The 26,388-nt window shown below is 49.1% G+C and overlaps 1 protein-coding gene, 1 non-coding gene and 1 pseudogene across 2 annotated transcripts; 2 read left to right on the top strand and 1 right to left on the bottom strand.

Annotated features, from left to right (window-relative positions):
• The first annotated feature begins 1,870 nt into the window (after window positions 1-1,870).
• LOC100824254 lies at window positions 1,871-19,945 on the top strand (annotated as a pseudogene).
• A 412-nt stretch (window positions 19,946-20,357) lies between these two features.
• Window positions 20,358-26,159, top strand: LOC100828524 (translation factor GUF1 homolog, mitochondrial). Its single transcript, XM_003557164.4, has 12 exons — window positions 20,358-20,730; window positions 21,408-22,155; window positions 22,331-22,487; window positions 22,605-22,659; window positions 23,059-23,126; window positions 23,213-23,317; window positions 23,405-23,476; window positions 23,549-23,662; window positions 24,197-24,337; window positions 24,669-24,728; window positions 25,349-25,563; window positions 25,647-26,159. Exons 1-11 carry the CDS (start codon window positions 20,422-20,424, stop codon window positions 25,521-25,523), a joined length of 2,004 nt encoding a protein of 667 aa, XP_003557212.1. The 5' UTR covers window positions 20,358-20,421; the 3' UTR covers window positions 25,524-25,563; window positions 25,647-26,159.
• A 137-nt stretch (window positions 26,160-26,296) lies between these two features.
• TRNAG-GCC lies at window positions 26,297-26,367 on the bottom strand. Its single transcript has one exon. It is a non-coding gene; the product is annotated as a tRNA-Gly (tRNA).
• Window positions 26,368-26,388: the final 21 nt, after the last annotated feature.

Here is a 26,388-nt window from a genome sequence, read left to right as displayed (position 1 = left end):
ATTCGAAACCGATCGTAAGCTCGAAACAGAGAGAGCTAAGCAGCGATAGATCCTTGTTTCGAAGAACAGCAAGCAGCAGCAGCAGAGGAGAGGAGGCCAGCTAATTACAGGACGAAGCAGGATGGAGTTCAGATTCAGGCGATGATGACGGTGGCGGAGTCGAGGCGGTCAAGGCGGCTCCAGACCTCGCCGAGCCCGCCGCCGCCATGGCGTCCGCCGCCGGAGCTGGTGCAAGCGATGAGTAGGAGGATCCTCTGCAGCTCCTGGACGAGCCGCACCGTCCTCCTGACCGGCGCCAGCACCAGCGTGAAGGGCAGCAGCCACATCCCCATCTCCAAGATCAACATCTCCCCAATCTTCTTCCTTCCTTTCTTCTTGAAATCGTGATGATTCCGGAGTGAAACAACTTGTGGATGGTGGTTTGGTTTGCAACAACAACCTGCCAATTTGACTGCTTTAATCAATCAATGAATCCGGGCGATGATGATTATAGATTCCGGAGTCCCCTGCTGCTACTAGTAGTACTAGTACCCACTGCCACCTAGCTAGCTATGGGAGGAGTAAAAGATAATGGCATCGGTGGCCTAATGGCGGGTGATGAATGATTGACATGTTGGCCACACGCCAAGTCGATGAACAGCTCCACGGAGGATTTATATATACCGGTTCTACTCTCAAGTCGTTGGGACGTGCTTATAGCTAGATCCGGCCAGCCAATCTGGCCGCTACAGATGGGCCATGGCCTGTCGACCCACCTGGAGCCCGCCCAGGCCCACCGGACTTAATTATCGCAGTGTCCGTGATATCGCTCTGTCCCATAACATGACACCCACGCATATCATTAAATTTAGTTAACTAAATATAAATTAAATAATTGAAAAATCATATGATTAGAAATTTTTTTCGATCTAATGATGTACTTTTGTTAAGAAACATGTCCGTTTAATTAATCAAATTGAGAATTTATGAATGCGTGCGTGCCTTGTAATAACGGATAATAATGGAGGGAGTAGCGAAATCCTATCTCTCGCCGACGTTGCTGACCTGTAACTAGAGATTCTGGATTCTAATTGCGCTGGATCACGTCGAACCGTATGGTCGGCAGGTCTGATTTTTTTTTTTGGACAGCAGCTGGTGCTGGTCGGTCGGCAGGACGTCTGAGTTAACAGTCTAGCTAGTGAGCTGAGATCTTACTTAGCCTATCCCACGTCGTAACGGCGGGGGCAAAATGAAACGTGGCCAGGTGCACGTATCGTATCACGTCCATGTCCTTGTCACGTTGTGCCGATCGAGCCCGGCAATAATTCAGGGTGAGGGGGACGCCTGACACGACACGCCATATATATATGCCACGCGGCCAGGTCAGGCACGATGCCGAGGTATCAGAAAGCCTCTATCAAGGAATCATCTTAATTTGCTGCTCACTGGCAAGCTAGTTTATCTGTCATATGTGTTGACACATGCCCATAAAAAGTACTGTAGTAATATTCCTGTGTGTGTGCTGATCGATCTCAATTATTGTTTGACGTGGCCGATGTTGACCGCTTCATCATCTTGTCACCCACAAATAATTCGTTTTTTTTTTATCGTGGATAAATTAAGATGCCCATAAGTACAAGTAGTAAGTACTCTGAAGACAGCTAAGCTGTCGTTAACTTCGTCCATGAGCTCTCAATGCAAGGAACATGATCTTACTTTCTGATCATCAACATAGGGTTGAGCGCATGCAAGCCTATCTGTCTGGCCGTGAACCTCTTCTGCGTCATCCCCAAGTAGACCGTACGTCCCGGCGCCAGCTGAGGTCAATCCATCGTCAGAGAAATATGTACGCCCCAGGCTCGGGCTCAATCGATAGATCTAGTAAAGCACAATGGCGGCGGCGGCGGGCTCGCTGCAGCTGCACGTTCCCTTCTACATCGTCTTCCTCGTCACCACCGCCGCCGCCTCTCCGTCTTCCTCAGCAGCGGGGGCCACTCAGAAGAACGCCACCACCTGGGAATCAGACGAGGACTACTGGGCCAAGCGCGCGGCGTCGGCCCGCGCCTACAGCCTCGCGGCCCACGCGAGCGACCCAATCAACCAGGCCGTGCACAGGGCCACGACCACCGACCGACGCTCGCTGATCGCGGGCCACCACAGAGGCGGCCCATGCGTGGCGACAAACCCGATCGACCGCTGCTGGCGCTGCCGGCCCAACTGGGCCGACGACCGTCAGCACCTAGCCCGCTGCGCCATGGGCTTCGGCCACAACGCGCTGGGCGGGCTCGGCAGGAAGACGAAAGTCGTCACCGACCCGTCCGACGATCCAAACGTGCTCGTCCACCCTAAAAAAGGCACGCTTTGGTACGCGGTAGTCCAGGACAATCTGCTCTGGATCGTCTTCTCCAGAAACAGGGTCAGTCTCCCCCGACAATTAATCGTCAAGTAGTCAAATGTCCGTGCGTTGTTACGGAACAAAAATTTAGATGATATATACAAGTTTAACGTGCTCCTCCGTTTCATTTCGAAATCATTCTTATCAAGTGTGCTTTCTCAACTGTGATAAAAAAAAATCCACTTCTTCATCATCTTTGACAACGACCAAACACATTTTTTAAAAAACATCCGAGTGCATTCCTTGCACCTGCAAATAGAAAATTAGAATTCATGAATTATTGACTAACATAGACATGCTAATATGTGCCTGTTTTACCCATAACGGCAAGCCAAGACTTGTTTTACTCCTACAAAATGAATCAAAATTATCATGTATCCACTATTGGGAAGCAGGATCATCCCAACCATCCCAACCAATTTAGTAAGATACACTCACTGCTTACTACTAAAATCCCACAGTTAGCATTAGACAATAGGGCTTATGGAGAGGTAAAAACAAAATAAGAAAGCTTTCTGCGCAGCATTGAAAGGGAGAGGAAGCAAGCCCGCTTTCGATTTAAGACGTGCCTAGAATAGGATGGTGAGGCAGGTGAGGGGCGCGGTAGACGTCCTGCTGATGGCGCCAACGACGCCGCCGGTGAGGAGATGCATCGTCGTTCCGAGCTGCGGCCGTTGGCGGTGCTCCTGCCGCTGCATGGATTACCACCGTGAAGCCACGGTCGTTGCCCCGATCATAGTTGCGGCGGCAATCCCAACACTCGATTGCCTCCATCTGCATCCACTGCTTTGCGTTAGGAAATTAAGCATTGATACTTAAGTACCGGATTGACATGCTGGTAGAGGCCAGTGCCTGCCAATTATTTACCTTTTGCATCATCGTTTATGACTCCTTGTTGCAAACTGTCACTGTCTCACTGACATGAATCTGTTTGCTGCTTGCAGAGCTTCAGAATTACTTGAATGATGAGTGCACAAACAAAGCTAAATTAAATATAAATCAACAAGAGTTGACAGAGGAAATGTAAAGAAATATAAAATGTAGCCACAAGAAGGCTTCCCACAAATACAAACAATGAACTCCCAGCTTGGAGAAGATCATCAAATTTTCCAGCTTGGGTGATACGACCATCCTCAAAAACTGTACCATGATAGATGCACAAATGAGAGATCAAGGCCCCATTATCCCGCTTTTACACAGAACCTGTTGTGTTACTCTCAACAGGAAAATATGAATAAATGAGAATTTCATTGAACAACTCAATAAGCAAATGGAAATTTAGAACATCATATACATGTGCTCTATAGTGTATTTATGTTGCGAGGTAAATATTATAGGCCAATATCAAGTCAGCAGCTGGTAGGAACTCAACTTGATGGTTATATTGGTTGCTACTGCGCTCAATATTTTTTTGCAGCACAAAAGCTGTGATGTTATGGAACAGAAACATCTTCAGAAATAAATTGAATAATACAACAGCTGTGCAAACAAGTTTGTTTAGTAATACAGGCTGAGATGATAATAGCTTTGACAGAACAATCCAAGTTTAAAAGATCATTGATTTTGACAATACTGTCACTCTGTTTAGTAATCTTGCATGTCTAAATGTTTGAAAACAATTTTACATGTCCAAAATGTTTAAAAACAAAATTACATGTCTAAATTTTCGTTGCCCTATAAACCAGACACCCTGAAAGCATTGGGCAATTTTTTTTGTAAAGTGAGCAACTGATTGAAAATCAAGTGGCTAGCTAATTTCATTTGGCTCTATCCTAACTTGCTTAGGCATTCAAATTAATGCTTTTGTTTTGTATGAAAGAATCACATGATGCACAGACAGAAAGAGAAAAGTGCTCCAAAAATATGGGAATTCCTTCTAAAATGCAACATTTATGAGACAAGAAACATCTCTGGCAACTTGCAAGCTACAGAATTGTCGTGGTGGTGTCACGGCAGATGCCATAGGATGGCTTAACTTGGGGCCGATGGACAAAGTAGGAACCGGAGGAGGGAGGACGTGAAGGGAAACACGCACAAACACACAAGCACACCGTGATTTACCCAGGTTCGGAGCCCTCTTACCGAGGTAAGACTCCTACTCTTACTTTTTTGTATTAGCCGAGATAGACAAGCTCTTACAATGGCGATCCTTGAGTTGTACTCTTGAGGAAGAAGAAGAAGAAGGGGAAACCCTAGATCACTAAGTGCTCTCTCTCTTTCCAATGAGGGGTAGTGCTCTATTTATAGGCCGTCCATGTCACACTGACATGCGGGCCGAGTACCAACATCACCTTCCTTGGGCCCTGCCGGGCACGCGGCTTGGTTCCCTTCGGGTGGCACCGCAGGGGACAAGACAACTTTACTTTCCCTGGCACCCTGCAACAAGTACCGCTATCCTCTGCCGGCTCTCGTCAGAGATTCTCTTTCGGTGCTTCTTTTGTGCAGTCGCCTAGCTCCGGTACGTAAGCGGCGGGTGCTTTTCCCGTGGTAATGATAACGCTGCTTTACTTTGCGCCGCGTGGTCAGGATAAGACCGTTGAGGGATCTCGACGCTGATTGAGATCAAGGGGCTCGTCCTTATCCTGCAAACTCATAAGATAAGACAATCGCACCGGCATACACCCGGTATGCCGGCTTAGCGTTAGTTTGGCTTTATGATGCCGGCATAATTGACCATGCCGGCTTTGCTCTCGTCATCTCGGCTAGAGCATGTCATCATGACCCTACCCGGGGTCATCCTCCCGACCCTAGTCCCCGAAGCTGTTGCGGTCCGGCAGGAAAGAATGTCAGGCCATGACAGTTTCCCATAGACAAACCATCGAAGCTTACAAGGGCCTAACCGGAAAGGAGGCCGAGACAACCCCGAGTCCTCTTAGTCGAGACTAAGTTATTCTGACATACTAGGTCGGCATGCTTATTCAGCCCTTGACCGGGATTCTTTTCTCCTTTGTGGCCGACAGCAGAAAACTTTCTTCTGCCGACATTGATGCCACCTGTTGCCTGTACTCTGCGCTTCTTTAAAGTAACGGGAGGATAAGACTCAAGTTACCGCCGGTGCGCTTTTTGAGGCGAGCGTGTCATCCCATCGGACAGTAAAGCCGACCGAGTCATTAAGAGATGGATTTCGGTTTCCACGCAGACACTTATCCTCCTGGATCCTGCGGGATTCTCGGCGCCGCGCCGCGCGATAACTGAGCGCGTGCGCTTTAATGGGGTTAACGGCCCCAACCTCGTCCGCGTTCTTCCTGTTGGCCACTAGGATCGTGGGCGCGGGGGATACACGCCCCACTTACCGCGCCGCGGGTATAAGTAAAGGGGGAGGGCGAGGGTAAAAAACCCTTCACACTCCTCATCCTCCTCGCATTCCTCTGCCTCTTTGCTCTCCGCGCACCCCGCCATTGCTGCCAGCCCAGAGCTCCTCCGCCGCCGCGGTCTTTAGCTCTCTGCCAGCGAACTCGCAGCCGCAAGCTCTCTCGCGCTCGCTTGAGTCTCCACCACACTTCCTTGCTCGCCTGAGCCTCGTGCAAGCATCCTCTCACCAAAAACAACAAACCCTAGATCTACTCCCAACCATGTCTTCTTCTTCCCGAAACCCCGCCGCCGTCGACTCTGCTGCTCAGCAGATGGAAGAGAGGACAGGCTTGGAGTGAGCCGGCTGGGAGGGCTCCGACGTCTCCCTGGCGGACGTTGCGTGGCTCCGCCGTTCCCGGCGGATTCTGGAGGACGTGGAGTGCCGGATTCCCGGCGACGAGACTGTGCCGACCCCGGAGCCCGATGAGCATGTAGTGTTTCTCGCTCACTTTGAACGCGGCTTTGCCCTCCCGGCTAGCGATTTCCTTAGGAATTTCTTAGACTTTTTCGGCCTCCAGCCACACCATCTTCCGGCGAATGCCATTCTCACGCTCTCGGCATTCGTCACTTGCTGCGAGGGTTATCTCGGCCTCTGGCCTTCCATTGACTTGTGGGCCAGGTAGTTCATGTTCTGGCCCCAAGTTCTCCCCGATAAAGAAAATCCCAGCGCCGCTAAGCCGATGACCTAGTGCGCCACCGCCGTCGTCATACCCCGCCGGGGTTCCATCTTTCCTCGGATTCAGGGTCTTGAGTCTTGTAAAAAATGGCTCAAGACCTTCTTCTACGTCAAGAATTCCTTCGAAGCCGACAAGATCAATTTGCCAGGATTTGTAGTCGACCCGCCGGAGGAGAAGAAGAACTGGACGTTCGATCCGAAGGAGACCAACGCCGAGATAAACGAGATCCATGCCGGCATCCTCGAGCTCAAGGAGGAGGGGATGATGGCCGATGATCTATTGGTGACTTTTGTATACCGGCGGCTGTGCCCGCTCCAGCGCCGGTTACACAAAATGTGTTTCTACGGCGGTCAATTCGACACGGACCGGGTGTCGACCATCTGGCTGGACCAGGTTGAAGTTCGGCGCCGGGTTAAAGCAATTGAGAAGACCAGCATGCCGGAGCGCTGGAACTGGGGTATGCCGACATATAGCCGGAAGCACCGTGCGCCCTTGGTAAGTTTCTTGTTTATATGTATCTTCTGTTCTCATCCGACATATGGTTATACCGGCTTTACTTTGATTAAGAGTTAACTCGGCGGCACCTGATTCTTCTGTGCAGAGGTTCGCCCGTCAAAACAACGAAGACGGGAAATCCCCGGACAAACGCTTCGCGGCCCCGCGCATGACCATCGATCATGAGGATCCGGATTCAGAGGACCACATGCCGATAGCCCATGCCGGCCCTTATCGTGTCAAATGTAAGGATCTCCGACATCTTCTCATATTCCTTAGAACATTCATCATCAAGATACTTATATCCGCATTACCCCAGAAACAGTTGAATCGGACGAGCCTGCTGCTGCCGAGACGTCGGGTCCGGCCGCTGTTGAAGCATCAGGCCGAGAGAGACACGCCGTCCCGAAGCGCGCCGCCGAGAAGGATCTTCCGCAGACTGTTAAGCAGAAGAAGACTGCCAGCCGTGGACCCAAACCGAAGCCGTTGATCGTCGGGTAAGGCTAACACTATTTCAATCCTTGACGCCGGTTTTCTTCTTTATTGTCATGATAACGAATAACTTTTATTTCTGCAGGGCGGCTCTGACGGCCACGCAATCTCAAACGTGTATCGCATTCGAGATCCCTGCGGCTCCATGTCCCCGTGCCGAGGCTGCGACCCAAGCCACGGGTGAGATCGAGACTGCCGTGGACCCAACATCCTCCGTCCGGGATGTCGGCCCGAGCGTCGATGCCTCGAACGTCGCCTCAGCAGGGATATCCGCAGTTGGGACCTCGGCTGCCGAGACTGCTCCTTCCTCGGCGGCAACCAAGACATTGACGGAGCCGCAGGCCACGGAAACTGCGCAGCAGCCGGCAACGGGGCCCCAAGAACCCCAAGGGCCGCAACTGACTCCAACAGCCCCATCGTCACCATCGTAGCCGCAAGCCACTCAGCTTGCTACTGCAAAAGCTAAGAAGGCTAAGAGCTCTGCTAACCCGGCAGGATCAACGCCTCCGGATTCTTCTGGCCCGCAGCCTTTCCGAAGGCACCAGGGAGTTCCCCTCAGAACAGCCAGTGGGCACAGCTGGGTGTCGCTGGGCCAGTTCGTGATGGACTGGAACAGCGCCGACAACTATGAGGTGACCTCCAGCACCCTCCAGTCGGTGCGGCAAAGCCCCCTGGTGGGACCTCCACCTGCAGCGACTCCAGAATCGGTGTCTACTCGGATGTACCAAGCAAGGGTGGCCTTGTTTGAGGCCAGCCGGTCTGCAGAGGTACGAAGAATTCCTTAAAAGATTTTACTTTTAATTCCAATATAGTATCCATACTCCTAGTCCCCGAGGTTTAGGGCGAGTAAGAATTAGTCGGCCTGAAGCTTATGCCCTTAAAACTTCAAACACTCTGCAACACTTAGAAACTTCAAACACTTATTCCCTGAGATTCAGGCCGGGTTTAGAATAGTCGGCTGAAGCTTTAGAAACTTCAAACACTTATTCTCCGAGATTCAGGCCGGGTTTAGAATAGTCGGCCTGAAGCTTTAGAAACTTCAAACACTTATTCCCCAAGATTCAGGCCGGGTTTAGAATAGTCGGCCTGAAGCTTTAGAAACTTCAAACACTTATTCCCCGAGATTCAGGCCGCGTTTGAATAGTCAGCCTGAAGCTTATAATTGTTGACTTCTTACTCCACTAAACTTACGGTGAATTATCATTTTGCAGTCCTGCATGAATAAGCGCACCGCTACCTTTAAGACTTTGCTAGCAAAGTACAAGTAGTTGGAGGCGGAGCACAAGGCTTTGAAAGCTGATCGCGAGAGCCAGAGTAAGTATATTTTACTATCATAAAATCTTTGTCCGAGTATCAGTGTGCTGCGAAAGCTAATATGCGCTCTTGTTCACAGCCGGGGACAACGCCCAAGTGGCGGAGCTTCTGAAGTGCGTCGCCGAACTCCAAGGTATCATTTCCTCCATGTTTCCGGTTTTGTCCAACTTAAACTCCAGCCTTTGGATGAGAAGACTCGGCTAGCAGAACAGCACCGGGAGGACGTGGCTCGGCTGCAGGCGCATAAGACCGAGGTGGGTGAACTCACCTCGGCCCTCTCTACCAAGGCTGATGAGAGGATCCGTCTGGAGAGCGAGGTGCAGAAGTGCAAGGGTCTGGTCGCCGAGATTGAGACCCGTGCCATTGCCGCCGAGAAAGAGGATGCCGAGAAGACCCGGCTGTTTAAGGTTGTCCGGCATGAGCTCGTCAAGATCGACACCATGCTGACCAGTAAGTTGCCCTGACACAAATTTCTCCATCCGATCACTTGTCCGTAATAGTAACAGGATGCCGAGACTCATTACTGTCTTCTGTGCTTTTGTCAAAATTCTTTCCACAATCGATCGAGACCGCCCAAGCTACCGTGCTCAAGGCGCGCAGGAAGAGGGATCCAGCCGGGACAACCCCCTTTGAATACGATTTAGTGGATTATCTGGTTAGCATTGCTAGCCGGGTAAAGCCTCTAAAGTCGTTCGGGGTTAATATGCTGAACTCCGACATCCGGGCCTTCCGAGCTCTATGGCCGGGAGAAGAGGCTCCGACCGGCATCCCAGAACTGGCAACGCGCCTGCTGGAGGTGGAGGATCGCCTCAACGAGTGGCGGGAATCGGCCGCGCGTGTCGGTGCCGACGAGGCCTTGTCGTTCGTACTGTCTTGGTATGATGGCATCAACCTCTACATGCTGCAGTCGATGCGTGCCGGTTCCCCCTACCTCTCGGACCCGGAGCTGATCGCCAAACGCCAAGAGCGGGCTTACTCCTTCATACAATATGCCGACGTGCATAAGTTTGTGGAGGGCCCGGCATCCGAAGCAGATGCCGAGATGGCCGACAAAGACGAGGAAGAAGCAGTTGACGAGGAAATGCTCCGAGTTCTGGCACCAACAACACCTCTATTTCTTCTTAGTGATGTCAGAAAAAAGGAATTTTAGAATCATCAGATCCCCGGAATGCCGGGTGCATATGTAACCGGGTTAACATATTTTTGTTTGTAAGACATGAGATTTTTAATTTATATAAGTCTTTTGCTTATCAAATTCCCAACCGAGTCCCCGAGTACATTTTTGCTTTTAGTGAAATTTTATGACCCCGGTTCTTTTGTCTGCCTTATCGGCGTTTGACGTATGAATCGCGAAGTCATAGAACCACCTTTTCGAAAAAATAAGCTCGACGAATTCACTTGGCAATACCCGAGTTAAGAAAGAAATGCCGGGTTAAGACAATGCGCATCTCGGGTCGCTTATTTGTTTGTTTCCGCAATCGCTTTTCATGTGTTCAGTTATCTCGTACCCGTCTCTAGCTTGCCATGAACCCGGGTGCGGACAGTAGCGAAGTCATAGAGGGGATTTTCGATACCGACACACTACTAGACCGACATAAGATTACACAACTAAGCCATGCCGACATACAAAAGATAATTGCAATACATCATTTAAATAACATGGAAGTCCCCGAGTTCCTTTTGAGAACCCGGCGAACAATTTCATTGTCTCAAAACATTCAACATGAGGGGAAAACGATACAAATACTCATCTCTCAAGTATAGAACGGACGAAACAAAGCCACGTTCCACGGCCTCTTGGTCTCCTCGCCTGATCGGTCCATCCTGTTCGCATTGGGATCTTGCGCATCTATAAGATAGTAGGAATCGTTGTGAAGTGCTTTGCTCACGATGAAGGGTCCTTCCCATGGGGGTGACAATTTATGCATGCCAGATGTGCGCTGCACAAGTCGGAGAACAAGGTCTCCTTCCCGGAATACTCGCGGGCTGACCTTTCGGCTGTGATAACGCCTTAGGTGCTATTGATAGATGGCCGACCGAGATAGAGCTAACTCCCGTGCTTCTTCGAGCAGGTCGACATCATTTTCTCGGGCCTCTTTTACCTCGGTTCGGTATACATGGTCACTCGCGGGGAGTCATGTTCAATGTCGGCTGGTAAGACAGCTTCTGCCCCGTATATGAGGAAGAATGGCGTATAGCCTGTAGAGCGATTGGGAGTCGTCCTGAGACTCCATAGCACAGTCGGGAGTTCGTCCAGCCAGCATCCCGGAGTACGTTCCAACGGTTCAATCAGCCGAGGTTTTATGCCGGCTAAAACCATACCGTTTGCCCTTTCAACTTGTCCGTTGGACCGAGGGTGTGCCACAGAAGGGATATCTAGCCGGATCTTCTTTTCCGCACAAAACCGCGTGAAAGGTCCCTCCGTGAAGTTCATTCCATTATCCGTGATAACACTGTGCGGGTACCCATATCTCAAGATGATGTCCTTTAGGAATGACACCGCGGTCTTGCCGTCACACTTTCGGATCAGCTTTACCTCAATCCATTTGGTGAACTTGTCGACCATGACCAAGATATACGTCATGCCTCCTCGCGCCCGCTTGAAAGGTCCCACCATATCCAAACACCAAACCGCAAACGGCCAAGTGATTAGATTAGTCTTGAGTTTGGATGCCGGCATATGTATTTTGCTGGCATACCTCTGGCAGCCGTTGCACTTCCTGACTATGTCTTCTGCTTCCTGTAGTGCACTTGGCCAGTAGAAACCATGCCGGAATGCCTTGCCCAATAGCGTTCTTGAAGATGCATGATGGCCACACTCTCCCTGATGAATATCCCCGAGTATCTCTTGCCCTTCTTCCGGCTCAACGCATCGCTGTAGTACATTAGTGACACTCCTCTTGTATAACTCGCCATTGATGATGGTGTACGCCTTCGCCCTTCTCTGAATTTGCCTTGCCAACACTTCCTCTTCCGGGAGACTCCCATCTTTTAGGTAGGACATTATCGGTTGTGCCCAAGCCGGCACGGGACGAGTTGTAAAAATCGGCTCATTCGGTACGTCTATCTCCATTGGCTCAACCGCCATTGCTTCTGCCGAGTTAAGGCACTCAGTCCCCGGGTTACCGGAACCGCTGCCACTGTCAATGTCCATGGGGGTGACGTTAGCTTCAGAGCTCGCCGGGATAAAGATCAACTCCAACTCTGGCGATGGCTTGATGGATGGTTTGTGTAAATGTTCCAATGCCACACCAGCTGGAATGGCCTGTCGTGTTGAGCCGAGTTTTGACAATGTGTCAGCTGCTTCGTTCTCCGCCCGCGGTATACGGTGAAACTCGCACCCTTCAAAGTGGCCATTGATTTTCTGAACATGGAACCGGTATAGTGCCATATTGGCATCCAATGCATCCCAATTGCCGGAAGCTTGCTGGACTACCAGATCGGAATCACCAAAGCATTGAATCCGGCGGACTCCAATTTCCTTTGCCATTTTCAGTCTGTGCACAAGTGCCTCATACTCGGCAACATTGTTGGATGCTGCGAAGTGAATTTGCAATACGTACTTAAGTTGCTCGCGCTTTGGCGAGGTCAGAACTATGCCGGCACCAAGCCCACTTTTCATCTTAAAAAGGTCAAAATGCGTCTTCCAATAGTTAGTTTCCGGGGGCGGTGGTTCATACTCCATCTAGGCCCAATCCACCAAGAAATCCGCCAGAGCCTGAGATTTCACGGCGTCCCGTCTGTCGTACTGCAGCGCATAGGGTGCTAACTCGACAGCCCACTTTACGACCCGGCCGCTCGCATCTTTATTACTCATGATTTCCGAGACGGGTGCCTCGCATATAACTCGGATTTGATGTGCCTCAAAGTAATGCTTCAGCTTCTTTGCCGCCATATACACGCCATATGCCATTTTCTGGTAATGGGGGTAATTCTGCTTAGACGACGATAGCACCTCGCTCAAGTAATATACCGGCTTTTGCACTGATTTGCCGTCTTCGTCTCTTTCTACTACGATGACGGCACTAACCACTCGGTTTCTTGCTGCTATGTATAACAACATCGGCTCCTTCTCCATTGGCGAGGCTAATATTGGTGCCGTAGCAATCATCTTCTTCAGCTCTTGAAAGGCCATGTCCGCCTGTTGCGTCCACACAAATTTGTCGGTTTTCATCATCAGCTGGTATAAGGGCATGGCCTTTTCACCCAGCCGACTAACGAAGCGACTTAGTGATGCTAACCATCCAGTGAATTTCTGCACATCTTTGAGGCATTTCGGTAGTTTCATTCTTTCTATGGCGGCGATTTTCACGTGATTTGTTTCAATACCTCGGCTTGATACCAGGAATCCGAGCAACTTCCCTGCCGGCACACCGAATGTGCATTTGGCCGGGTTCAGCTTCATCCGGAATCTTCTCAGATTTGCGAATGTTTCCTGGATATCATCCAGAAGCGTGGCCCTTTCCTTGGTTTTTATGACGACATCGTCGACATATACCTGCACACTTTTGCCGAGTTGGTTGTGCACGCATTTCTGCATGCATCTTTGATAAGTAGCGCTTGCATTTCTCAAACCAAACGGCATAGTGCGATAGCAATAAGCCTCGAACGGGGTGATAAATGATGTCTTTATTTGATCATTAGGGTTCAGCGGTATCTGGTGTAAACCAGAGTACGCGTCTACAAAAGACAGCAACTCACACCCGGCCGTAGAATTGATCACTTGATCAATCCGAGGTAACGGAAAAGGATCTTTGGGACACACCTTGTTCAGGCTGGTGTAGTCGATACACATGCGCCACACCTTGGCAGCAGTTGGGTCGTGTTTCTTCTTCTCAACCATGACCGGGTTTGCCAGCCAGTCGGCATGCAACATTTTCATGATAAAGCCGGCAGCTAGAAGCCGGGATATCTCTTCCGATATGACTTTCCTTCTGTCGTCGCGAAGCGTCGAAGGGGCTGCTTCACCGGTCTTGCCTCTGGTCTGACATGTAATGAGTGCTCAGCCAACTCCCTCGGCACACCCGGTAGGTCTTGATTTGACCATGCGAAGATGTCCCGATTCTCACGGAGGAAGCTGGTGAGCTCACCTTCCTATTTTTCACCCAAGCCGGCACCAATGATGACGGTGCGGTCCGGGAACTCGCTGTCAACCTGTACCTTCTTTGTCTCCTTGGCTGCCTGAAAAGCCACACTTCCATGGGGATTGGTCATAGCCGGCAGGTCAATTTGTGCCGCCTGAGCCATCGCAACAGCTTCTTGTAACTTCTTCTTCTCACCAGCGATGACCAGTGACTCGGCCAAAGCAGATCCGGTCGCTGCGCACTCCATTGAGCGTTTGTAGTTGCCAGCGATGGTTATGGTACCATCTAGTCCTGGCATCTTCATCTTCAGATAGCCAATGTGAGTAGTCACCATGAACTTGGCGAGTGCCGGTCTGTCGAGCAGCGCGTGGTACGGACTGCTAAGGTCGACCATCTCGAACACTAGGTTCTCGGTCCGACAGTTCTCCTTGGTGCCAAATAAGACGTCGACTCGGATCTTGCCTACCGGGGCACAAGACACTCCCGGCACAATACCGTGAAAGGTAGTCCGGCTAGGCTCAAGCATGTTATCAGTAATGCCAAGTTTAAGCATCGTGTCCCGATACAGGATATTTATGCTGCTCCCATTATCAATGAGAACCCGAGTGAACTTGACGTTAATGTCGGGCCAAATGAGTATCGGGTCGACCACCAGAGCGTATCCACCAGGGTTGGGCATAACTTTAGGATGGTCTGCTCGGTTCTAGTTGATCTCCTGCTCCGACCAGTACATGAACTTTGGAACAGCCGGCATAACAGCATTGACCTCCATCTCTCGCATGCGCTGACTTTGCTTTTAAGTTGGCTCAGTGATGAAAATCATGTAGCTTTGGTGATGCTCCTTGTACTCATTTCTTCCGGCATATCCCGGGATATCTTGGTCTTCCACTTGGTTGACATCATTATTTGCCTGAGCGGGTCCCTGGATCTGTGTGTTAGCACCTGTGAGCGGTGGAGGAGGGGGTAACCGACTTGTCTCGCCCTTCTCGGCCCGCTGCATCCAGCTGCATTGCCACGTTGTGTGATTCGCCGGCTTGTTGGGGTTAGTCGTGTGGAAACGACAAGGCTAATCCAGCATCACCTCGAACGTATACTTCGTCTTATCTTGCCAGGGCTTCTTTTGTTCTCCCTTCTTGACCCACTATTGATTTCCTGTTTTCTGACGTTGGCCGGAGCCGGCATCAGGTTGATCCTGAATAGCGGCGCCATGGGCTGGCCCATATCGGTAATCCGGCTTGTCATCCCTTCTCTTGTTGCGCTGATCTTGATGATCATTCCTCCGGAATGCCCCGGCAGGATTGTATGTCGGCTGCTCCCTTTGCGGTTCTGCCGGCATCAGCGATGGCTGAGTCGGATCGCCAACGCATACATGTCGGCGATCCGTATCATCTCAGATAGGGTAGCCGGCATCTCTCTTTGCAGCTTTTGCCACAACATGCTACCGTGCCGGCATCCTTGGGCAAACCACGCTATGGCTTGTGATTCCACTATCCCTTCACAGGAATTACGGAGATTGTTCCATCTTGTCAGGTAATCCCAGTCAGTCTCGTTGTCCCTTTGCTTGCACATGGACAACTGCTGAGGGCGATTTGGCCTCTTGTAAGTGCTAGTGAAATTGCTGACAAAAGCTTCTTCAAAGTCTATCCAGCAATTGATGCTGCCTTCCGGCAAATTGTTCAGCCATATCCTTGCTGGTCCTACCAGCATCTGGGGTACATAACGTACCGCACATCTGCGGTTGCCGCCTACCACGCTCACTGCAGTGACATAGTCTTCCAGCCAATCTTCCGGCTTAGTACTGTCGTCATATGTTCTGGTACCCCTAGGCAGCTGGAAACCCGGGGCTGGTCTCTCCCTCATGATCCGATGTGCAAAACAACGCGGTCCCAGAGGGCCTTGCTCCTCCAGAAGTTCAGACAGATAAATTCTGTCAAGCCGATGTCGGGCATCCAGGGGCGACACTTGCCTGTTCCCAACTCAGGCTCCGAGCGGGCCGAGATTATCACGCTCTCGCCTCATATAACCCTCGTCACCCATGGCCGAGTATCCATCATCGTAACGGTCATATCGGCGATCTTCACCTTGATACGGGGGGTTGCGCCCGACACCCTGCTGACCCGCAGCAGTATTGGGTGCCGGACCTTGAGGTCGGTGTCCATGATCAAACGAGTAACGTTCTTGCTGGTCTCGACGATTGTTGCCGGGACGTAGACCACTCTGGCTGTCATCAACCCTTCTGACCATCTGTTTCTCGGTCAGGGCCGGGTCATAACGCTCCAGCTGCTTATCCCTGCCAGAATTGACACTTTTGTCTCGCTTTGCCACCAGGCGAAGACGCTTGCTTATCAACTCGGCCTCCGGCATCCGCTGCCGAGTGAATAACCTGAGATGCACCGGGCTTGCCATGCATTCTCATGCATGCCTCATTCTGCTCATTAGCTGTGCGGAGCAGCTCTTTCACGCGCAGTTGCTGCTGTCAGAGTGCCTCCTCCGTAAGATTCGGCAGCTCTTCGGCCGTAGCCTCAGCAGCTCTGAGATTCTTGACAGGGGTATTGTATTTCGGCTTCAGCGCCGAGGCGTAACTTGCCGACACTGCTGGCACACCCCTGCCATCTCTAGTCATCTCGGCATTCAAATTCTTGCCACGGTTACGCACCTCCCCAACTCGGCTAGGGTTAGTAAACATAGTAGAAATAAGACCACGGGCTTTGTTATACTCACAGAGCGAAATATCAAGTTGTTGCCAAGCGTGAGCGACGTCGACAGCTTCCTTCAGCAGTTTTTGTCGCTCCAACTCCAACTCCGCCTGCAACTGGGCCGGGTTAGCGTTCGACGCCACCGGCGCGGTCAGCCGTTCGATGGAAGCCTGGAGCTGAGTCGGCTTCGGCGGCAGGGCCGACGTGCCTGCTTGAGCAGCGATGTTTTCCAGCTTCTCCAAGGAGAGTTTTGCCGTTCTACCGGATTTGGTTGGGACCGCGCCACTTCCCGCAACGTCCCTTCCAGCATCAGCACCATGAGCCGTCACCATAACCTCCACACGGTCAGCGGGGCAGTCGACATGCCGACCGCGAACCGTGCAGACGGCGGGGGGGGGGGTCCTTGGCCACCACCACCTGCTCTGGGTACCTGCAGGAGCTGTCAGTGGCAACATAAACCTCGTGCACGCCGAAGTTGATGAAGCGGCTCGCGCAAGGAAACGGTGCGTCGTTGAAGCAGCCCGCGTTGTTATCGATGAAGCCCAGAGAGCCGAATCTCTGGACCAAACCGGAGACCACACGCTCTCCGGTGGCAAGAAAACTTCCCGTCCGGATGAAGACTCAGCCAGCGCCGTTGCTAGCCCCACGGTGGGCGCGAACTGTCGTGGTGGTGTCACGGCAGATGCCATAGGATGGCTTAACTTGGGGCCGATGGACGAAGGAGGAACCGGAGAAGGGAGGACGTGAAGGGAAACACGCACAAACACACAAGCAAACCGTGATTTACCCAGGTTCGGAGCCCTCTTACCGAGGTAAGACTCCTACTCTTACTTTTTTGTATTAGCCGAGATAGACAAGCTCTTACAATGGCGCTCCTTGAGCTGTATTCTTGAGGAAGAAGAAGAAGAAGGGGAAACCCTAGATCACTAAGTGCTCTCTTTCTTTCCAGAGAGGGGTAGTGCTCTATTTATAAGCCGCCCATGTCACACTGACATGCGGGCCGAGTACCAACGTCACCTTCCTTGGGCCCCGCCGGACACGCGGCTTGGTTCCCTCCGGGTGGCACCGCAGGGGACAAGACAACTTTACTTTCCCTGGCACCCTGCAACAAGTACCGCTATCCTCTGCCGGCTCTCGTCAGAGATTCTCTTTCGGTGCTTCTTTTGTGCAGTCACCTAGCTCCGCTACGTAAGCAGCGATTGCTTTTCCCGTGGTAATGATAACGCTGCTTTATTTTGCGCCGCGTGGTCAGGATAAGACCGTTGAGGGATCTCAACGCTGATTGAGATCAAGGGGCTCGTCCTTATCCTGCAAACTCATAAGACAAGACAATCGCACCGGCATACACCCGGTATCGATATAGACTCTTTAGCAGCTCGCTTGTGCAAACTGCAAGATACCTACAAGCATGTAGAAAAACATACTTCAGAGACCATAACTGGTACAGAAGTAACAACTGTAATAGTGTCTACAACACCAAATGTTAAAAAGGTTTAGAGTATGTATTACCTCAGTTCAAGTAAATTAAATTTGTTTCCCTAGATGCCACATTATCACTCGCTGACCCGTACCCAATCCCCATCTATTTCAACCGTCCATATTTCAATCGGCCATACGTGCAAATTTTCAATTAGAAAAACAGAAGCTTATTTTTAGCAAATACTGAATCTGAACTGAGACTACAACACCAAAGCAACCTCTCAGTTTTCAATGAGAAGAACTGAAGCTTATTTTTAGCAAATACTGAATCTTAATAAAAAAAAGTAAAGCAGCATATGACGGATAGCTACAAATAGCGGACAAAAACAATCAGCACTTGGATTTTATTCGAAAGCATGGGAGCTGGTATGTAGACCATGGGGAGGGGATACGGAGGGGCCTCCATGGGAAGGGGATATGGAGGGGACGCCATGGGAGGGCAGCGTCCCTCATCTCACACAAAACAGTAGCAGATGACAACAACAATGGTTGCCGCCGCCGCCTGTTCGTCACCGTCGAGGACGCGCTCGGCAGGGGCGGCACTGGGCTGCTGGCCGTCATCGGCGTCCCTCACACGGGCGCCCCCTCCAGATCATGTCCTGCTGCCTGGAGAAGATCTTCTCCACTTCGAGCTCAGCCTCCGGTGCTGCGCCATCGCATTCACACCGCCCGTCGCCTGTGAGTGCGAGCAGCCCCCGATCCCTATCCCGCCATTGTTGCCTGCCGCGTATCTGAGGAACAGGGAGCCACATGACGGCGCGCCGCCGCCGCCATCAGTCCCCTAGGGCAAATGCTCGGTCAGGCCATGGCCCTCGCAACGAGATTGGAGCGCCTTAAGCGGAACCCTGTGGATGGTTGGGTCGCCGGAGCACGTGAGGATAGAGGGAGGCGGCTGGTGAGATGGGAAACGGCAACGGCAGCGGCGGAGGCGAGGAAGGGCGGCGGCGGCGGAGACAGGGAAAGGGTGGCGGAGGAGGCGGGGGAATCTTTCAGGCATCAGGATCGCACTGGACGGAAAAATCGGTTCTTTTTTCGTTGTCTGGTTTTCTCATCGCGCGGCACGCGTCCGCTCGTGGGACTGGTTTTTTTACAACGGCTGGGGCAAAGGACGACGTGAGATGGACTACGTAACTGTGGATTAATGAATAGCAAAGATAGCTACAAGACGATCAACGGCCGCGGCGCGCAGGATATAACGGGCGGCCAGGTCACGCTCCAGGGCGTCCGCCACGTCATCGTCCACAACTCCAAGATCCACCATTCCGTGGCGCATTTGGGGGGCATGATCAGGTACTCAAAGCATCATTACGGGTTCCGCACAGACGGCGACGGCGTGTCCTTGTTGTCGGCCAGCAATGTCTGGATCGACCACTTGTCCATGTGGCAGTGTGCCGACGGGGTCGTCGATGTCGTCGCGGGGTCCTCCGCCGTCACCATCTCCAACAACCACTTCACCCGCCATGACCACGTACGAAATGTGTCTCCGATTGCACTTCACCTGTTCGGATCATATGTGTCTTCGATGATCAGGATGCTGTTTGGGGCGAGCAACTCGAGCCCGGAGGACAACGCGATGCAGATAGCGGTGGCATTCAACCACTTCGACAAGGGGCTGGTGCAGCGGATGTGTTCGGCTTCTTCCACGTGGTGAACAACGACTACACGCACTGGCAGATGTACGCCATTGGGGGCAACAGGGACCCGACCATCATCAGCCAGGGGAACTGCTTCGTGGCGCCCGACGACGTCAACGCCAAGGAGGTCACTAAGCGGGAGTACGCGCTGTATAGTGAGTACAAGGACCGGGTGTGGAAGTCGCAGGCGGACGTCTTTATGGACGGGGCTTTCTTCAATGAGTCTGGCGGGAGGAATGAGCGGAGGCACGGGAAGGTTGACTTTATACCGGCTAGGCATGGGAGCCATGTTGGACGGCTCACTCGGTTCGCAGGCATGCTCGACTGCCACATTGGCAAGCCATGCTGATGTGCTGTACACTGTGCGCAAGTTGTGCGTACGAAAAACGTGACACCGTGCAACATAAGTTGTACGAGAGTGTGCATGATTAAAAAATTAACTAATTAAGGTGTGCACGAGTTAATTATCTGTGTGAGAATGTGACGATCGATCGTGTCGGAACAATTGGATGAGAAAGAAAAAGAACACCGTCTCCACAGTAAAAATTATGTGAAAATGTAAACTTTTCAGAAAATTATAAAAAAAATGCATAGGGAAGTTTTTTTTAAACTAATTGCATAGGGAAGTTAAATGTTTTTTGCATGGGTCGAATTTCAAGTCCAGATGTGTTTTTCCTATAAAATGACACGTGTCAATGGTCCCACGTAACAGTCAGTCAGGCATCGTTTCTCGTCCATAGACCGATTCCATCCGCTACTCAGCAATCCTTTTGCTGAAATCCCCCTCCAGAACCCTAGCTCCCGCCGCTCCATCCGTGGCTCCGCATGGCCGGCGCCGCCGCGCTCCGGCGAGCCGCCCGCCGCGTCATCCGTCCGCTGGTCAATGCCTCCGCTCCCTCCCGAACGCTCGTACAGCCCGAGCGTCTCCTGTCCTCCCAGGCGTCGCCGGAGCACCGCGGCCGCGCCATCGTGTCGGGGTCAGAGCTGGGGCTGTACCCGCCGGAGCGGATCCGGAACTTCTCGATCATCGCGCACGTAGACCACGGAAAGTCTACACTCGCCGACCGGCTGCTCGAGCTCACCGGCACCATCCAGAAGGGACATGGCCAGCCTCAGTACCTCGACAAGTTACAGGTGCGGCGCCAAAGCTTCCCTTTCTCGTAGCATGAGCAGTTCGAACGAAATGTTGGTCCTTTCATTTGATAGTTTTACTGAAAGAAACGATACACGGATGATTCTTAGTTTTGAAGTTCGTACGTACTGGAACTGAATTAGCAACCTTATACATTACTCGTATACATGCAAACGGGGTTTCCCTTGGAAATGTTAATACATTGCTCGTATACACGCATCATGGAAAAGTTTACATTGTGAGAACTCACCGCGCCAATCTTTATGGAACGGAGGGAGTATTTCACTGATGCTGTTGTAGTCTAATCTTACACACAATTAAGTATTTTATAACTACTAATTCGACCCACCGTGTGTGGGTTAGCAGTTCAAGCCAGATATGCTACCACTTAATACGGAATTCAGTTTAATCTGTGGGAATTCTTCATCCTAAATTGTGAACTGTTGAAAGCAATTGGGATTTGTCTTCAAGCATCACCATTTGAACCATTACTTATTTTTGGATGGTAATATTAGCACAAATGAAATACATCCACTGCTGACTTTCCCTGTCTCGTAGATATGGCCTTTTTTGAAAAGAAGTTCCACTAGGAAGTGCTGTTCCTAGGGTGGATATGTCCCTGCTGTGTAGTTCAATACTTTCTGCCCTTTGCTGTAACTTCCATATCTTGTATCAACAGGTAGAGAGAGAAAGGGGCATCACTGTGAAAGCCCAAACAGCAACTATGTTCTACAGGAATACTGTGGAAACTTCCGAGTCCCATGGGACTGATAGCCCAAGCTATTTGCTCAACCTGATTGATACTCCAGGCCATGTGGATTTCAGCTATGAGGTCTCCAGGTCCCTGGCAGCTTGCCAGGGTGCACTTTTAGTAGTTGACGCAGCCCAAGGTGTACAGGCACAAACGATTGCAAATTTTTACCTTGCATTTGAGTCAAACCTTAGCATTATTCCTGTCATTAACAAGATTGATCAGCCTACTGCTGATCCAGATAATGTGAAGGCTCAATTGAAGAGGTTATTTGACATTGATCCAAGTGAAGCTCTGCTCACTTCTGCCAAAACTGGTCAAGGCCTTAGCCAAGTTTTACCTGCTGTTATCGATCGCATACCTTGCCCACCTGGCAGTTGTGATTTGCCCGTAAGAATGCTGCTCTTAGATTCGTACTATGATGAATACAAAGGGGTGATCTGTCATGTTGCTGTTGTTGATGGTGCGATGCGCAAGGGAGATAAGATTTCATCAGCTGCGACTGGTCGCACATATGAAGTCTTTGATGTTGGCATTATGCATCCTGAGCTTACCCCTACTGGAGTACTTTACACTGGACAAGTGGGGTATGTTATAACTGGAATGCGTTCAACTAAAGAAGCACGCATCGGTGATACACTTCATCAGGCAAAGAGTATCGTCGAACCACTTCCTGGTATGGGACTCACACCCTCCCATAGCCATTTTTAGTCATATGATTAAATTAGTAATTCGATTCAACCTGGGAACACCACAGTTGATATATTAACAATATCACCCATAGACAATTTTTACTTGCTTTAGTTTTTTCTTTGTGTTACTACGTGACATCATATAGGATAGCCATTCAGGTTTCAAGCCTGTGAGACACATGGTCTTCTCTGGTGTATACCCAGCCGATGGTTCTGACTTTGATGCTCTTAGCCATGCCATCGAGAAGCTAACGTGCAATGATGCCAGCGTGTCTGTTACAAAAGAGACAAGCACTGCACTTGGCATGGGCTTCAGGTATAAGCTTTTCTGCATGCTCAGTATGCTTTACTTCAATTGGTTACATGCTATCAAGTGTTGAAACAGCCTGCATTTCATTGTTGATCCATATGCATGGGTTTGTCTCTCTTACAGATGTGGTTTCCTAGGATTGCTGCACATGGATGTCTTTCATCAACGGCTTGAACAAGTATAGTTTTACTATTACTCTTGCAAACAATTGGCAGTTTATTGGTGACATGCAACTATAAGGTTCACTATGCACAGTTGTACAATTATACAATCACCTTTGCACTTAATTGGTACCACACTGAGTTCTTTTGAACACCTTTTCTTGTGCCGATTTAGTATTGAAACTAAATAGCTTTGCATAATTTTACCCACTGTTAAGCTTGCAATATGTATGCATTCAAAGTGGAGCCTTGCCCTTGCTCAATTGACCCACCTGCACATGCATAATGCATTTTTCCTCTCACTGAGAAGTTGATCGAGAAAAGGACAGTGATAGTGTTCTTGCATCATCTGATGAAGTTATTTTTACTCGCAATCGTCATTTGTGAGATTTTAGTTGTCACTGTTTTCTGTTTAGGAATACGGAGCTCAAGTCATATCCACCATACCAACTGTACCATATATCTTTGAATATGGTGATGAAAGGTGTGCATTTATAATTGCATTATACTTGCTATCTACTAGTATATCTGATCTAAGATCAGTATCTGATCTAAGATTGTCTCGTTCAGCAAAGTGCAAGTTGAGAACCCTGCGGCCTTGGCTTCAAATACTGCAAAACGTGTAACAGCATGCTGGGAGCCAACAGTCATTGCAACAATTCTTATTCCTAGTGAGTAAGAGCTGCTTCCTTTCTCATTAGTTTTCATGATAAATCTTTGCAACTAAAACAATTTTGATGAGGAACAACCAATTTTTTGTAGGTATGTTGGGCCTGTGATTATGCTTTGTTCAGAAAGGAGGGGCGAGCAGCTAGAATATACATTCATCGATGCGTAATTGTTTTCCCAAAATCACATTTTAGTAGATTCTTTGTGTTTTTGCTTATCGTAGCCATGTTTATGCAGCCAAAGGGCTTTATTGAAGTACCGAATACCTTTGAGGGAGATCATTGTGGACTTTTACAATGAGTTGAAAAGCATAACATCTGGTTATGCTACATTTGATTATGAAGATTCCGAGTATGTATCCTTTTCAACTCAACAATCATATATGGTCTAGCTATACTATTGTTTCCAACATTTATATATTCTGAGATGGAAAGGAATATGGTGGTTCTTGTTTATTGAATTCCTCATGTGCCCTGGTTTTCCATTTTTCTCTCCTGGAACATTCCGCATACCCTTAATTTCTTGAAAATTGTAGTAGGCTGCTCACGAATATGACCGTCTAGTCCAATTGTCTCCAATCCAGCTGCTTAGGTACCAACAAGAGTGAAGTTTTGATTTGGATATCTAATGTTTCGGGGGAACATCTGCTGATGACTAGACTAGTAACTGTTCGAGTTGTTAAATGTTCTGAGCTATGATCACTTGCTGGATTAATTTGACCAGCAATGTGTAAAACTAATTTGCATTTGACGTGAGGTTGCCATTCAAGTAGGCCATAGGAATTTCTTATGGCTAAATGGGCAACAGAGAGGAAAAAAAAGCGACAACCTCATATCATTATTTCTTATTCTTGTTAGATTTCTTTAATTTGATTCATTCCAACAGGTATCAAAAATCTGATCTTGTTAAGATGGATATTCTACTTAATGGCCAGCCTGTCGATGCTATGGCAACTATCATCCATAACCAAAAAGCCCAGAAGGTTGGACGAGAATTAGTGGACAAGCTCAAGAAATTTATAGAAAGGTATACATTTTGCTCCTTGATTTGGGAACCCGATGCTTAAAACAGGTGCCTGAGTAAGTCTATATCTATAGTAGTAGTAACAACAATACAAAAAAGACGAGTTTGGCGGATTTAGAGCAGCTAACCCTACATCTCTATTCATGGGGCTAAACTTCATTTTGGATCCATACCCTTAGATAACAATTAGAAGTAAAAAGAGACTTCCGAATGAGAAAGTTCTTTTTGTTATTGGGCGAATTGTTACTGCAACAATTTGATCCATCCTTCTACCGAATAGCAATAATTTATACCCTTTCACCAGTCACCACTCATTTGGTCTCTGATTGTGCAGGCAAATGTTTGAAATAACTATACAGGCAGCAATTGGTTCAAAGATTATCGCAAGGGAAACGTAAGATCTCAGTTATGCTTTTAGTTCTCTGAACGATGATTTTTTGTTAAAAAACGTTCTACATTGCCAAGTACTTTGGAGTTATCACTCGTATGCACTTAACTCTATTCCACAAGTGCATCTATTACCATTCAGGAAATGAACTTTTCTATGAATGATTATAGAAGTTCATAAGATGAGATGGACTTTCAGTTCCAAGCAAAATCAGATTGATCCATTCACTTTTTGGCTTTCAGCATGTCTGATTTAATAAGTTTAGAACATCATTGCTCCTTAGCATCTGGTGTGAAAACATTCACTGGAATTGAGTTGATTTTTCTATTGTTCTTAGTCAACTATGAAACCTTTGACAAATCAGTTCCATGGTCTCGTCTTATTTTGTATTCTGGTTATGAAACCTTTGAAAAAGGTCCAGGTATCTTTTCTAGGACTCTTAGAATATTAGTTTCTAGTTTCTCACCCAGTTCTAATTTGTGACTAACCGTCCATTGCATTGTTCAGTTGCATGGTAAAAATTCTGTTCAATGCTAGGTTAACTTAACTACTCATTTAAGTAAAAACCTGTGCATTTGAGAGGTACATACTTGAATATGCTTTCAGCTTTCATGTACCATTTTCAGTTTGTCAGCAATGAGAAAGAATGTTCTGGCCAAGTGCTATGGTGGTGACATTACTCGGAAAAAGAAGTTGCTAGAGAAGCAAAAGGAAGGGAAGAAGCGCATGAAACGTGTAGGGTCCGTTGATATTCCTCAAGAAGCATTCCATGAACTACTGAAGGTCTCCAATTCAAAATAGATGAACTGTACTTCAAGTGTTGCGGTCATCTTTTAGGAAGGTGAGCTACTGTCCCACCGTTTTGCACATTATGGCTCCAGTTCCAAGAGTAGCCTAGTCTCATGCCTTTTTTCTGTATTGCAGGTCATCGTCCTAGTTCACTTAGTACATACTGCTGTTTCGTGCTGAAGAGTGCATGTGGAATTTCTAGATCACACCACTGCGATTGTTGCGATACAGCCAAGTGTTTAGCGCCGCTCCGAAGTGTTCATTTCATGTCAGAGACCTTGGGTGATGCTGGTGCTGAAAGCCATGTTCTTAAAGGTTGTTCCTGGTGCACAAGAACCCTCTTAGCAGTACACGTCATCGGTTGCTGGTTTCCTACTTCCATAGTTGGAAATCAATGGTGCTCAAACAGTGTCGTATGGAAATCGTACAAATTTTTGTCGTACGCATAGCAGTGCTCCTACACATTTTTTGCAAGCGAAATACAAGGTCTATAGTACTAATACCGTAGTTTCTTGAACTTCTGGTACATGCCAAAACAATGACCGAATAATCTTGTTATTTGTTTTGGAGAAATCGATCTACAATCATCTGTATTGTTCTAGAAAACTAATAATAATGTGGAATAAGTGAATTTTGCCCATTGAACTACCCAAGTTATACATGTCCAGTTCTGTGTTTCTACTGCTCTGCATCCTGAGAGAGATTCGTCGACTAAACCGGTGCAACCACTGAAAAAACTGTACTTCAGCATTGAGACAAGAAGAAGAACAAAAATATCGCATTTCTGCACCAGCCGGGAATCGAACCCGGGTCTGTACCGTGGCAGGGTACTATTCTACCACTAGACCACTGGTGCTGCTGTGATTTTATTCGTTCT

This window comes from Brachypodium distachyon, chromosome 1 (genome assembly GCF_000005505.3).
Source record: "Brachypodium distachyon strain Bd21 chromosome 1, Brachypodium_distachyon_v3.0, whole genome shotgun sequence".
Lineage (NCBI taxonomy): Eukaryota > Viridiplantae > Streptophyta > Magnoliopsida > Poales > Poaceae > Brachypodium > Brachypodium distachyon.
This window is presented reverse-complemented; position numbering and strand designations above follow the sequence as displayed.